This window comes from Urocitellus parryii, chromosome 8 (assembly GCF_045843805.1).
Source record: "Urocitellus parryii isolate mUroPar1 chromosome 8, mUroPar1.hap1, whole genome shotgun sequence".
In the NCBI taxonomy this organism is placed as follows: Eukaryota; Metazoa; Chordata; class Mammalia; order Rodentia; family Sciuridae; genus Urocitellus; species Urocitellus parryii.
The window spans coordinates 23,060,123-23,075,117 of record NC_135538.1 but is presented as its reverse complement, the minus strand read 5'-3'; the positions used below and the strand labels follow the sequence as shown (position 1 = coordinate 23,075,117).

General features: G+C 36.1%; 1 protein-coding gene across 1 annotated transcript in view; it reads left to right on the top strand.

Annotated features, from left to right (window-relative positions):
* Adgrg6 (adhesion G protein-coupled receptor G6) overlaps nt 1–14,995 on the top strand; it is a 134,817-nt gene that overhangs the window by 90,819 nt on the left and 29,003 nt on the right. Inside the window, exons 10-18 of the mRNA XM_026397618.2 lie at nt 533–675; nt 3,156–3,267; nt 4,268–4,332; nt 4,975–5,185; nt 6,116–6,287; nt 7,576–7,716; nt 10,132–10,251; nt 11,816–11,861; nt 13,331–13,437. Coding sequence (XP_026253403.2) covers nt 533–675; nt 3,156–3,267; nt 4,268–4,332; nt 4,975–5,185; nt 6,116–6,287; nt 7,576–7,716; nt 10,132–10,251; nt 11,816–11,861; nt 13,331–13,437 — 1,117 coding nt within the window. The remainder of the gene's footprint in view (nt 1–532; nt 676–3,155; nt 3,268–4,267; nt 4,333–4,974; nt 5,186–6,115; nt 6,288–7,575; nt 7,717–10,131; nt 10,252–11,815; nt 11,862–13,330; nt 13,438–14,995) is intronic.

Sequence of the window (14,995 nt, the reverse complement as noted above, 5' to 3'; positions counted from 1 at the left end):
TCCATCTTTTGCTTCCATTAGAGAGATTTTCTTTTTTAAAATTTCAAGGTCAGATACTCCAAAACCATCTACAGTGATATGCTGGCTAACCATAGAGTATATCTGGAGCATATGTTTCATAAGTTTTCACCACATGAACAGCATGTGAGAATGCTTCATGGAGATGGAAAATTCTAATTTTCTATTTGAAATATGAATTTTTATTTAAAGACCTTATTTTTTCCCTTAAAGCAATAGGGTAGAATTAACCACACTTTTTCTTTCTTATGTGTGTGTTACAAAATAGTATTACAGATAAATGTTAAAATATCTCTGAAAAGAAATGAAGTGATACAAATATACATGTAAAATAACATCCATTCATACTGAAATATTTTAATGTTATAATTCATGCATCATCAGGGAAAGCCTGAGAGCACAGTGGCTAGTCATCTCAGTCTTGACATTTCATAGTCAATTGTATCCACATAGTCTGTTTTTTGCACCAAAAAACAACTAACCAACGATAATTTTATCTGCACTGTTTTTCTAGATTGATGATTTGGGCCCTTCTAGTTTACAATGCTACCAATAATGCCAACTTAGAAGGAAAAACCATTCAACAGAAACTTTTAAAAAATAACGAGTCCCTGAATGAGGGCCTGAGGCTCTACACGGTGAATGTGAGGCAACTGGGTAAGTGACTTCAACTGCTTACAGTTTTATGTGACTATATATTCATGTTTAACTGAGATTCTTCCTTTATGTGTTATTGTCTGTGTAAAAATATTTTTTCTGATGATGAAATTTATTATATTGGAGATCATTACAAATGAGTGACTTAGTCTAACAAATAGCTCAGTACCTATGAATCTACTGGTCAGCTCAGTACTTAGGGATCCACTGATCAGCTCAATACCTATGAATCTAAGGAAACGAAGAATATGAGAGTTTATATTTATCTTAGGGATGTACTGTGAAAAGACTAAGAATATGAGCAAAATGCCAGAATAACTTGACTGTCATTGACTTTAGGGATTAAAGAAAGAGATAACATAAGAGAACTCGTAACCAGGTAGATCTTGCAAAAGGAAGTTTTTTATTATAAAGCATCTCTCTGTCTTGTGTTCCCTGTCTCCAGTAATGACACCACTGTCTTCCACAGATAGGCCAGAAATCCAGGTGTTATCCTGGACCTAGACTGTGGTGCTGCTTGTACTGTTTAATATGTCACATTCACGTACAACTCCTCTCTACATTTGTGCACACATTCTCTCACTGTCCACTCTATGATCACCTGCCTGTTTTTAAAGGCAGTCCCAAAGTCACCTCTTTTGTGAAGACATTTCTGATCTCATCATGTGTAAACATACATCACCACCTCCTTGAGCTTCCTTTTCATGCTGTCTGGACACCCAGAGTATCATACCTGTTAGAAGACCGTTGTCTCCTAGGAGACTTGTTCATGTTCTTGAATGTGTATGTTCTTCAAATAGTCATCTCCTCTAGAAAGAGACCCACATCTTCATTTTAAAATACCTTTATTTCTATCTTCCCTCAAAACCCAAAATATTTCTCAGCACTTGAATACTTGTTGAGTAGATGAAAAATTAAATGAACCTTGATGGGAATTTTTTTAACGTATTTATTTTTTAGTTGTAGTTGGACACAATGCCTTTATTTATTTATTTTTATGTGGTGCTGAGGATTGAACCCAGGGTCTTTCACGTGCTAGGCAAGCACTATATAAGCCACAACCCAACCCTATTGATGGGAATTTTTAAAAGTAATTGTTAAAAAATATAGATGACAAAAGTAATTGTTCTAATGTTATTATAGGAATACAGCAGTGCCGTGATTAAATACTATATAGAAATCAGGAGAAAAGAAAAATGATGCTTTCCAGGCTGTGCACTTAGAGTCTAAGCAGGGAAGTGGGAACTCCTTGGCTCTAAGAGGGTGCTTATGCCTGAGGCCAGAATCACAGGGGAATAAAGCTCTCTCTATCTTTATGAGGAACTTCCCATCTTTACCATGTCAACATAGAATGATAATGATGATAATGATGGTGGTGATGATGATGGTGAAGACCACTCTCTGAGCCACTGTGGAGAAACGCTTCCTAACAAACAGGGCTCCTTAGTGTGGGGAGACCACAGCAGCTGCCCTTTCATGCACTGGAGTCTCCACAAAGAAGTAATGTGACAAATGGCAGTTGATAAATGACTGAGGGACCCTGGGGGCCAGCTCTATCCCTTCTCAGAGGCTGGAGAATCTCAGAACACCCCTCTCTGCATATTTGGACATTTAATTTATAGCACTTAATTTAAATTTTATAGTTTTTCTGCAAGTGGGTCTGTAGAGAAAAATTTCCATCAAATGCTCAAATGCAAAACAACAACAAAACTAAAACCTGGTCATTTTAAAGCCCAGGTCACAATGGGAAAGTTACTTGAATTTTCAGTTGGTGATGATGATACCAGTTCCCAGAACTCCAGTATAACTTGCTGATTTTAAGCATTGAAATATAAGTTTTATTGTGGTTATTGATATATTGCTATTACTTTGATTTTTTAAAAAAATAACCTCTGAATCATTTATATCGTGATACCCAGATTCTTTTCATGCAAAAAGTGAAGTTTTTGACAATGAATAAGTTAGGGTAAGATAGGGGAAAGTGCTCATAGATACCTTCTTGCCATTATTCCAGTGAGCTTCCTGGCAGGAGATTATTAGCAGAGAAGCTAATTTTAATATTTATAAAATATGTTCACAACTCAGTGATGAAACCATCAATGCACTGTAAGCTTTCCACTTTAACAAAGGTCATTACATTTTGAATCTTTCAGGTTTACTCTCATTTTCTGTAGTGTTTATTTTTTGAATAGAACTTATGTTACTAATCTATGATTATTTACATGTATGTTACCTATTTATGTGTATAGGCACTTTATTGGATGGTTTTATAATATGAAATAATTTCTGTGTCTGAAATGTATTATATGTGTATTCTTCCTTATTTATAAATTTTTACAGTTTCTGAACATAAAACCCTAGTATTTTATCATTACGTGAAATGCATTCCTAATTACCAGGATTGTATTTGGTTTTCATCATGCACCTTTAACATCAAAGGATGGACTGATCTTTCTCGTGCTCATTCTCATTTCTCTCAGGTATTTGTGCTGCGGTGGAGGAACCCACAGGCTTTTACTGGCCAGCTATCCCACCTTCTGAGTACACCCATCCGTGTCCAGACAAGCCTGGCTTTTCTGTTACACGGATATGGTAATATTTTCATTGACTTATACCAACCAAGCTTCACACTATCCATATTCCCAGGGTACATGTACTGCTCAGCAGTACTGTTGATTGGGAAAAAGGGCAGGAATCTCTGTATGTGCCTAAATTGTGCTCTTCTGGGTCAGGGGAGTAGAGATAAGATTAGCAGGTTGCCCAGCAACAAACTCAAGACATGTCTAAAGAAAGATCTAAGAACTTGGAAAACAGAGGGTGGTTCCAGGGCAGGCACCTTGTGTATAGCTGACCCTAGCCAGCTTGTAGCCGTGGAACATGCAATTAAAAATCCCAAGACTTTTTAACTGTTTGAAGAGAAGTAGCAAAGAGGGAATAGACAAGATCCAGGCTTAGCAGTCTGCTGATAGAGACTGTCAGAATATGAAGTTTCCCTGAATGTCTAACAAAAACCTCGAGAAACAAGATAATTGTAGGGATTCATCCAACTGCTAGTCTCAAATCTAGTTCTTCACCCTCTACCCCACTCCCGGTTAGAGCTTCCTTGGAGGGAATTCAGAAACGGAAACTGTTTAAGTGTGACAGCTGCTGTGTTTGACACTTGGTTGAAAGAAGGCTTTAGAGATCGATGAACTGGAATTTAAAATGTAGCCTGACCTCTTTCTGGCTGGAGACCTTGGGAAATTCCTTGGCTTCTCTTGGCTTCCCTAAGTCCATTTCCTCATCTATAAAAGATGGATTTCCAGAGTTATGTGAAATCAAAATCAAAATGTATCTATAAAGTTCTTAAAGCAGTACTTGACCAATGTATTCTAGGTTAGGATACAGGATATTGCTTGTATTTTGATTCTGTGATGTAGGCTACTCATTTCTTCCAGTAAGGATTTTTAGTATACACTTTATCTCAACATATTACAGCTTTATTTTCAGATGGGACTTACCTAGATATCATTAGAGCTTATTAACTAATATCACAAGCTGTCTTCTCATTTATGTCAAATATTTGAAATATCTTTTTGTTGTTGTTTCATAGTTACCGCAATCCTTCCAACACTTCATTAGCCGAGTGGGGGCCCCTCGATGTATCCAACTGTACAAGTAAGTGAGCAGCTTCTCTGTTCAGTTCCCAAAATGAAATGACCTTATGCCTCATGGCTTTCACCCTCTTCAGACATGTTCTTCTGTGTGCTACTGTTTTAATACTAAAAAATAGGCATATGACTGTTTTTCTTAAGGTAGAAAGTACATGCTTCTCTCATTCTAACTTTATATTCCATTTATTCTATAAGACTAAAATAGTGAAGAAATTTTAGAGAAGACTTTAAAATATATATGTGTGTATATGTATACACACACACACATACATATGCATAAATACACCCCCCCCAAACATACACAATTACTACTGTCAGTGTTTTGTAGTATTGTCAAACAGCAAACGTGCTTATTCAGAGATTCTGGACCATTTCTTTTAGAACAATATATCAACACTGGTCTCTTAGAGTTGCTTATGTCTTTGTGTCTTACTAAAGAGAGAAGTTAGTTTGTGTATAAATATTGTATTGTTACCCTGTGCAGACAATCATAAGGGAATACACACAGGAACCCTGCTTCAGCTATAAAGTAAAATATCACACCATATTTTGGATCCCTGGACATGCTTAAAATGAAATGTGCAGTAAAATTTTCTATGTTGTTTCTTCAGCCTTTTTTTGTTGTTGTTATTGTTGTTTGTTTTAGAGGAAGTAAATGAAGTTGCTAATCAGATTTTAAATTTAACTGCGGATGCCCAGAACTTAACCTCAGCCAATATCACCAACATTGTAGAACTGGTCAAAAGAATTGTGAATAGTGAAGAAAACATTGATTTAACACTCGGCTCGACTCTAATGAATATATTTTCTAATATCTTAAGCAGTTCAGATAGTGACTTGCTTGAATCTTCTTCTGAGTAAGTACCTCTCTCTTTTTTTTTCTTGAAGAGTAAAATTTATTGAATAAATGTGTTGTTGTATAATTTCAAACCCATCTGAGGACTTTGTGGCCTGCCTTCGTAATTAAAATCTCTGGAAGATGCATAGACAGTCCCCAAGGTCATTCATAAAGGAAACTTCAAAAAGTTCTCTCTTTTTTTTCTTTTAAGAGAGATAATTTACAAAATGATTAGAGTTGTTATCAAACGGTATATGTAAATCCCCATATCATTTGTCTATTTGAAAATTCCTGAAAGATTACTTACCTGAGGGACATTACTTGGTCAATGTAAGTCTACTGTCCTGTGAACTGGGCATAAACTGCCACAGCTATGTGATTGTTTGCCTTTTAAAGTGAAAATGCCTAAGGCAGGTGAAAATGGACCTATTTTTATAGAATCCAGTTTGTGTCCAATAATTTCACTTAATATGTTAATATTAAAGTGTTTAATTATTTTCTGTTCCCTTCTTTTCAACCACATTTCTTTAATGAAAATTTTATATTCATTGAAAGGTATTCTCCAAGTTAATTTGTCTTCAAAATAATAAATTACAAATATTTTCACATCATATTGTTTCCTTTGATTCTTTCTAAGTTATAAAGTGGGGAGGGTATTTTTCTTATGAGCAAAGAGAGGCCAAAACAAACGAAAGACAGTACTTGTTCAGGATAATTTAATTGTTGGTTTCCTTTAAAGAAGATATTTCTCTTGAGGATGAATCTGTCACTGTGATTCTATGTTTTAACTGATATTATTATGGTTTGGAGTAACTTTGTGGATATTTAAGTTATTATCAGAAAATTTAAGATAATTTTATGTAGTTTGTATTTTGTTATGCATCAAGACATGTGATCCGGTATCTAAAACATTGTGTACTTAACAGTGACATCACTGTCATTTCTTTAGGGCTTTAAAAACAATTGATGAATTGGCCTTTAAGATAGACCTAAGTAGCACTCCGCATGTGAATATTGCGACTCGGAATTTGGCTCTTGGAATATCGTCCCTGAACCCAGAGACGAATGCAATTTCAAATTTTAGCATTGGTCTTCCAAGAAATAATGAATCATATTTCCAGGTAATAAACCACAGTTTTCTCTAATTTTAATTAGTTAATTAGATACAAACTTTCTGACCACTTTAACAGTTGTTACTTTAAGGACATGTATGCCCAAGAGGTGGCAGGCTGGTCTGAATATTGGCTAAGTTTAATTCTATCAGTAGCTACAAGTATTGTGGAAGTAGGGAGAAGGTGCCCCTTCATAGCTGAACAATAAGAGGTCATCATCTATGAGAGGTGACATGGAGCCAGGTGTTAAAACATGAGTTGGGGCTGCCATATTGGGGCACCAAGAATCAATCCATTGAGAAGAAAGAGGTCTATTAAGGACTCTGGAAAGTGAAAACCTTTTTACCAGTGATTCTTAAACTTAACATTAGAATCTCTTGGAGAACTTATTAAAACCAATTGCTAGACCTTACCCCAAGAGCTTCTAATGGAATAGGTCCTGGGTCAGACCCTGAAATTTGCACTTTTGAGCAAATTCCTGAATATTACCAGTGCTGCTGGCCTGAGGATCACACTTCAAGAAATAATGACAGAAAAGTCTGTAAATAGCAGGTGACACTGAGACTGGACAAGTGAGCTGGGGCCAGATTAACAGAGAGCCTCTAGGACATGTTAAAGTCACACTTCAGCAAATAATTTCAAGTGGTTCCTATGTGCCCCAAAACACTTGCCACAAGAACAAACAGAATAAATGCAGCCTAGTTCTTTACCTGGCAAAATGTCTACATGGAGCATAATAGTTGTTTAGCTATAGAAATAGACTACACTAAAAATAGAAAAATGTCTGGAGCCCAGGGTTCAAGGAAAACTTTTTTTTTTTTTTTTCACACTGAGTGAAAACTCAGAAAGCACTCTGTAGCTTGAGCTATGGTTTCAGTACAAATGATATCTGAGAGTGTTCGGAAAATTTCAGCTGTGGCCTCTTGACAGAGATAATTCAGTTTCTGTACTCCAACAACTTCAGTCTCTTTCACTAAGTGTTTTAAAAACAACTCAAAATCTGATAGGCTAGATCTAATCCTCATACAGGTCAATATTGACCAGTTTGTAGATTTCAGGTTTCCTTAGTCAGAGTGAATGTGTTTTCTTCTTTGACCGGCATTGTAAACCTTGGTTGAGACTCTGGATCGCCTATGGGGGTTTATCCAGGAGCTGCAGAGGCTGCCATGGAGGTCCAGGCAGCCCCAGCTCTAGCTAACTAGGTGTTTGCAGTTGTTCTGTCTCCTTGGTCAGTGGGTGGAGTGAAGTATCCTTACTATGTCCTTGTGTTCACTCCACCAATATGTGTGTATGACAGATGGATTTTGAGAGTGAACAAGTGGATCCACTGGCTTCTGTCATTTTGCCTCCAAACTTACTTGAAAACTTAAGTCAAGAAGATTCTGTATTAGTTAGAAGAGCACAGTTTACTTTCTTCAACAAAACTGGACTTTTCCAGGTAAGCATCAATTAAATAATTATTTTTCAATGGCAACTGAAGTTTCTTTGTTAAAAAATAAAAATTAAAGTTCATATTTCTTCCAAATACATCAGAAGGTATTAGAAAAATTAATCTATTTTACTTTCAAAATAAAAAAAATGTTTTTTATAAGCAAAAGGTTTTAATACAATTGTTTAAAAATTTATTTTAGAAAATAATGTGCTTATTAATAGGATAAGTTTATTCCAGTTTTTAAAATTAATAAAAATAGGCTAAAAGTTGCATAATAGAATTAAAAATTGAGTTACTAAAGAAGCTACTATTTATTATTCCCTTTGTTAAATATTTTACATTCCTCAGTCCTGTAGGCCTTCAGAATTAAAGAAATTGCACACCAAAGGAAAGGACTTTTTTTCAATTCAGCAGGAAGCACTGTTTATATAATGAGCAGCATTCTTGGCTTTAATCAGTTTTCCCATTAGTATTTCAAGAGACCTTTGGCTTTCACACATCCGCAGAATAGGGTGGCATTGTGCTGAGCACATATTATCATTTTTATTGGCTTTAGTTCTAGATACTAGAAGGTCCACTGCCAGCAAACGCTGGTGACCTCTGATTGCCTTTAAGAGTACAGCCCATATAAAGCAGTTTCACTGCTTTTCTTAAAACCTGTTACATTCAAGATACCACAGTATGTTCAACAGTGTGATCTATATAAGAGAAAATCATGTCTCAAGGGCAGGAGAATAGAGAAGAATGGCCAGGTAGATTACAGATTTAAAAAAAAAAATGCCATGGAAGCATTGATAGAAAATCGCTTCAAAAATTTAAAATTTTACCTGTGAACCTTTTAGGTACAAGGTATATAAAACTTTTGAAATTCATATGAATATCACTTATTAAAAACATGATTTACCCTGAGGCTCCTATAACTATAGACACATACAACTGTATTTATTAAAATTATAGTAATTTGAGATTTATAGTGATGTCACCTTAAAAACAATATTAAAATACGCAGGAGACATCACAAAATGTGAGTGATGCTAGGCACAGTGGTGAATGCCTGTAATTCTAGTGGCTTGAGAGGCTGAGGCAGGCAGGTCACGAGTTCAAAGCCAGCCTCAGCAACTTAGCAAGGTCCTAAGTAATTCAGTGAGACCCTGTCTCTAAATAAAATATTTTAAAAAGGGCTTTTGACATGGCTCATTGGTTAAGTAGCACTCCTGGTTTCAATCCCCTTTACAAAAAAAAAGTGATACAAAGAAGGAGGTCTGGTTCATAGGAGTAGTTTAGGAGAGTTCTTAGAGTGAGAAGGATCTGTCACTCTTTTGAGTCTTCTCATTTTTCCTTCTCATTTGGCATCTCCCTATCAAAGTTGTTATTAGGAAATGTATTTTTGTTTTTTTAAAATAAATTAACAGCAGAATGAAATACTGTAAGTTCCATAGTACTAACATAATAGGCAAGATATAAGTATATCCATATGTACATACATACATACATACATACATACATATAAGCATAATAGACAAGATACATAGATATATGTATATTATTTCTATCCTAGAATAATAGGCAAATATATAGGTATAGATGCATTTTAAATAGAAGTCTGGTATCACCAACCAATAGCCAGCATTTTGATAGTGATAACTATATAAAATTAATAAAAAGCTCTATTTTGGATGCTGAATTTTGCTTGGAATTTAGGACATTTTACAGCTATTCCGAAACAGCTGATTTATAAGCTGTTGTATGGAGAGAAATTTAGGAGATTTGACAGGAAACACGAGGGAGGAAAATAAAACAGAACTTGCTGGAGAGACAGCCTGTTGGTCTGAGTCATTTTGCAGGACAGGTTCCACTGCTGTGAAGTCTGCAGGTGCTGGCATGTAGACAGCACAGAAGAAGGTGAAAGTCCTGCATGGGATTTGCATCCAGTGGAACTACATTTAGGTATAGGTTAGTAAACAGGCCAGGTTCTTGGCATGGATGTAAAAGATGAATTGCTTTTTATTTTTCACACCAAATTTCCTTCATACTTCTCTAAAGGAAAGAAAACTTCATCTGTTTTCTAGAGTAGGGAAATGAACTAATTGTTTCACACTTGTTCATGAGTTTATATTATTTATGGGTTTGCATTGTTTCAGATATGAACTGGCTGACATCAGTTACCCCGATCACGAATGCAGTTTTATGAATACTACCTTATTATACTGGCTCATAATGCCCCCTCGATGTATTTATTGGATAAGGGAAGTAGCACAGCTCCTTCAGGAAAGCCAGCAATTTTATGTTATAAACAGGATGCTCTAGAGTCGAAGACCTTAAGTGTAAAAATTGCTGACAGTTTGCTTATTTTGGAGCACAGAAGCAAAATAAAAGTGTGTACTTCTGACTAAGGCACGCAATTTTTTTTTTTTCCCAAAGGATGTGGGACCCCAAAGAAAAACCTTAGTGAGTTATGTGATGGCATGCAGTATTGGAAACATTACTATCCAGGATCTAAAGGACCCTGTTCAAATTAAAATCAAACACACAAGAACTCAGGTAAGAAAATGCTACCAGTTGTGATTGAGCAGTGCAAACTATTTCAGAGAATTGTGGGCCTTTTCCTTTTACATGGTAGTAAGTAACTGGCACTTTTTATGAGGGCAAGAATCAGTGTTCCAGAAGGGAGGCCACCAGTCAGGGAGTGCTCTGTGGTCACCATGAGTATCATCAGCTTGGGGCATGGTGTGGGAATTAGTCTTACCTAGGATTCATGAACCAGAAAGCATGGGAGTGAAGAAAAAGATAACTGTTCTTAAAAAATGACACACATCATTTCAAATAAATTGGATCTAATATCTTGCACCATTCTACCATAGGAGGTTTTGGTTGTGTCTCTATATTTTTAAAGTAAAAAGTGACTGCAGTTGGGAATGTCAAGGAGCAACAGGAGGGAAGATTTATTCTTTAAGGGGTTAGCAGTTGCTTGAAATCTTGGCAAATGTCACTTCTCTTGTCTTATTGAACTGTCCCCAGTGCCCTGGAAACAGGTTTTTCCCACTTTTTTAGAGGGCCCCAGTGATGGTCCTGCCATTTATCTGGCAGGAAGAGAGCAGACAGATAAGGGATAACAATTGGAGTTAAGTCATTGCAGAATCCTTGGAGAGGATCCTTGGAGACCTTCTCCAAAGAGACCTTGTGGCCTCTTTGTTCATCAGCCCCTTTCTCTATAAAGGAGGATTTTTTAAAAAACTGTGGTGGAATATACTTGAAAAAATTTACCATTTTATCATTTTTAAATGTGCGGTTCAGTAGCATTAAATGTATTCACATCGTACCATCCGTCTCTACAAGTTTTCCATCTTCTTCCACTGAAACTCCTTTCCCATTAAAACACTACCTCCCTATTCTTGCCTTCCAAGAACCTCTGGTAACCGCTGCTCAACTCTAGATCACCATTAATTTGACTCTTCTAGGTACCTCAAAAAGTGGAATCGTACAGTATTTGTCCTTTGGGACAATAAATTGATTATTTCACTTAGCAGAATGTCTTCAAGACATAAAGCAGCATCTGTCATCAGAATTTCTTTTTCTTTTTAGGGTCAGATAATATTCCATTATATGTATATATCAGAATTTATGAATCCATTTGTCCATCAGTGGACATTTGAGTTGCTTCTAGTTTTTGGTTATTGTTAAGAACACAGATGTATAAATATCTCTTTGAGTTGCTTCTTTCAGTTTGTTTCTGCATATATCCAGACACAAAGAAGAATTTTGAAGAATGTGAAATTATAGTATAAAGAGCTTTGCTAAATATTAGGAATGGTAGTGGATGGATTCAGTATTTAATGATGGGACATGTAGTAACCTGCAGGAAAAAAATGGCTGATATGATTCCTCATAAGGTTTCTAAGGTTATAGCTGATTTTCCCTTGGGATCTCCATTCTGAGAGAATATCCTCTATAGATCACCTCAGGTTTTCAGGTTGTATTGGCACGTCTCATGCTGATCTATTTCTTTGTGAACCCTGTAGCATTTTCTTCTTTGCCACATTTCAATCATGTGCTTTTTAAGTTATTTTAAACACAATTTCACATGTTTATTCTTGTGTTAATATAGGAAGTGCATCGTCCCATCTGTGCCTTCTGGGATTTGAACAAAAACAGTAAGTGTTAAAATACTGGTTGTCTTAATATAGATAACAACGAATTTTAAACACCATTAGACACCTCCATTTCCTTTAATTCCACTCCAAACCACAATGAGTCACAATGTAAGTGTAAGAGCAACTGAACTGCAGATTTTAGTTTATATCACTTAGGAAGTCAATTCTAATTTATGTAACTTTTTAGACACTACAAGAAGAAATGGGCATACTTGACTTTTTTTTATTTTAATGAAACAACTCTTTGATTTCAGTCATTTGTCAAATACGGTATAGACTTTTGTTGTGACTGTTAGTTGAATGTAGGCACACACTTGACGTTATTCTTCTAGGACACATAGGAAGCTATTACTTGATATGCACAAGTCATATGATTAGAAACCCAGCTTCCATTTCAAGTTAGGGTGGGTGGAGAACACACCAAGGAAGATAAAAGATAGGGATGGTGATAGTGGACGTGGATTACAGGAAAGAAATGAGCAGCCTCCACAACACCGCAAACAAATAGAAAGAGGCTGTCAAAGGAAAGGAATAAGCACATCATTAGGCTGCAGCTGTGGAAATCTCCTTGAGGGGATTTTCCTCAAGCATAAGTGATGAACTTCATGTGTCTCTACCTTCCACGTCCCCTTCCATCAGGGTCCCCCACTGGAATTATCGTGGCCAAATCTGTTCCACCAACATGCTGGCTACTTTGTTAAAAGCCAGTAATATTCATTTTTAGAGAGAGAGAGACAGAGAGTGCCCCAAAGTAGTCAAACCTCTTTTTTATTTTGGACAATCCTTGTTCTAGCTGGACAGTTTTGTGGTTTGGTTGCACAGTTTGGAGACCCTGATTTCATCATATACATTTGTTAAATATTATCTTATATTTTTACATGCTATTCAAATAAATGGATCTCATATTTTGATCATAGGAGTTGTTCATACTCTACATGATACTATTAAAGTCAGAAAGGATACACTCAAACCACGCATAGTTAAGTCATCACCATGCTTGACTGCTGTGCTCATAATCACATATTCTAAGAAAGCAGACCTCCTTTGTTCTTAGGGCTTCACAAAAATACAGACCCATCCTATGGAGCAGTATTGGTCTCCAGAAAGTTCCTTAGCACATAGCACATTTGAAAAGGAGCATTTTTTATAGAAACTTTTTTTTTCAATTATGTTACAATTAAACTCAAACATTTGCAGAACCCCCAAACACTCCAGTAGAACACAATGAAACACAGGTTCCACAGATTCACTATCTAGATTGTCTCTAACTGCCTGCTCAGCACTAGCCTCCTGTGAGTCAAGGATCCAGGATTATTTTACATATTGGTAACTTTATGAATGGCATTCATTGCACAGATAAACTCAGTAAGACAGACCAGATGAGGCTGAGGCAGATTTCCTGAAAGTCATCCCATTCCTTATGGAAAAGATGCTGTTGCTCTCACTCTCTTTATTGATTCCTCCCACAGAAAGTCTTGGAGGATGGAACACGTCAGGGTGCATTGCACACAATGGTTCAGATGCAAGCGAGACCATCTGCCTGTGTAACCACTTCACACACTTCGGAGTCCTGATGGTGAGGGGGGTTTCTAAGCTCATTTTGACATCATGTAATTTCAGAAGGCATACTTCTTTTCTTTTTTTTTAAACTTTTCTTTTTAGATTTTGTGTTTGAAGAATTTTTTTCCTGATCATGCCCATCTATACCCTAAATCTTAATTCTTAAAGAAAAATCTAATTAGCAGAGAACATATATTAAAAATATAAGAAAGTAATTATAGAACTCTACGTGTTTTTTACAGTATTGACAGTGATGACAGATAATCCCAGAAATAAGAAAATCTCTGTTAAGAGAGAAATAGAGTCTTGGAAACAGGGAGACAGGAATAAGAGGGAGGGAAAGTTAAAGAAGAAAATGTTGGAAGAGAACTGTGAATTGTTTGATCAAAATTTTTCTTATGTTATGACTCAGTCTGTCATTCTGTACCAGGCTCTGTGCCAGGGAATCTTCCTCCTAGAGATGGCAGCACCTCAGAAGAGATTAGTGACTTGTGTTAAATGGAGACCTCAGTGATGATGGGCGTGGTGTTTCTCTGGCTCTCAGGCCTTGTATCATTCTTTTCTTCTTTTCTTCCTTGCTTTTTTCCCATGACTCTGTTTTTTTTTTCTTTTTTATCTTGTTGGCCAGCCTGCTCAACAATATTAAACAAAAATTAGAGCACATCTTTGTTTTTTTAATCCCACAAATGTTCACCCCATGTCCAAGGACTTATTTGTATTTATCCATAGACTTGCATTTTCCCTTTTATCTGGTACACTAGTGTTTTTGCACACACTTCTGGAATCCAGACTGCCATCCAGATTATCACAGCCATTGTTTCTGTATGGTTTCTGTAAAGGAACCAGCCACATTTGTTTTTAAATAGGAGATGAGAGTAGTGCAAGCTGAGTCAAAAAGCTTTTCCAATTGAAATCACAGACATGAGGTTGTGTTTATCCCCCTCCTTTAAATCTTAGGCACTTCTTCCTGTGGGGACAGGGAGGAAGTGGTGAGGAACTGTGGGATGTAGCATTTGGCTCATGAATATACTTGGCCTATGCAAATGGCCGATGTCACATGGCAACTCTGCAAATTGTAATTTTCCTGACAACCCAGGACATTAGTGCTCTCAGGGATGAGAGCAAATCATTGAAAAAGGTGGTGGCAAGTCACAGAAAGTAACTTTTTAATGTTCTCAAAATACAAATATTTTTTCTTTACTGCCAGAGCATGAAAATGAATAATTAAACTGTAAAATGTTTTCCCTAAGCAATCTAGAAAGAAAATTATATTTCTTTCCATATTCTTTTTTCTTTAAAAGTGAAAAGAGAAAGTTTTCGGAAAATACTTATTTTCAACAATTATTCATTCAGGTATATGAGCTTTAACTTAATTCATTGAAATATTTTAACCGTGTGTGTGTGTGTGTGTGTGTGTGTGTGTATGTGTACATAATTGCAGGTATTGAGTCTAATATTAGGTAAATGTATAATAGTTACAAAAGAGAATATTAAGAGATAGTTCATATGCAATCAGATTTTGGCTACACATTATTTTAAGTGGTCAGTTCCTTCATATATTATTTAAATTTTAT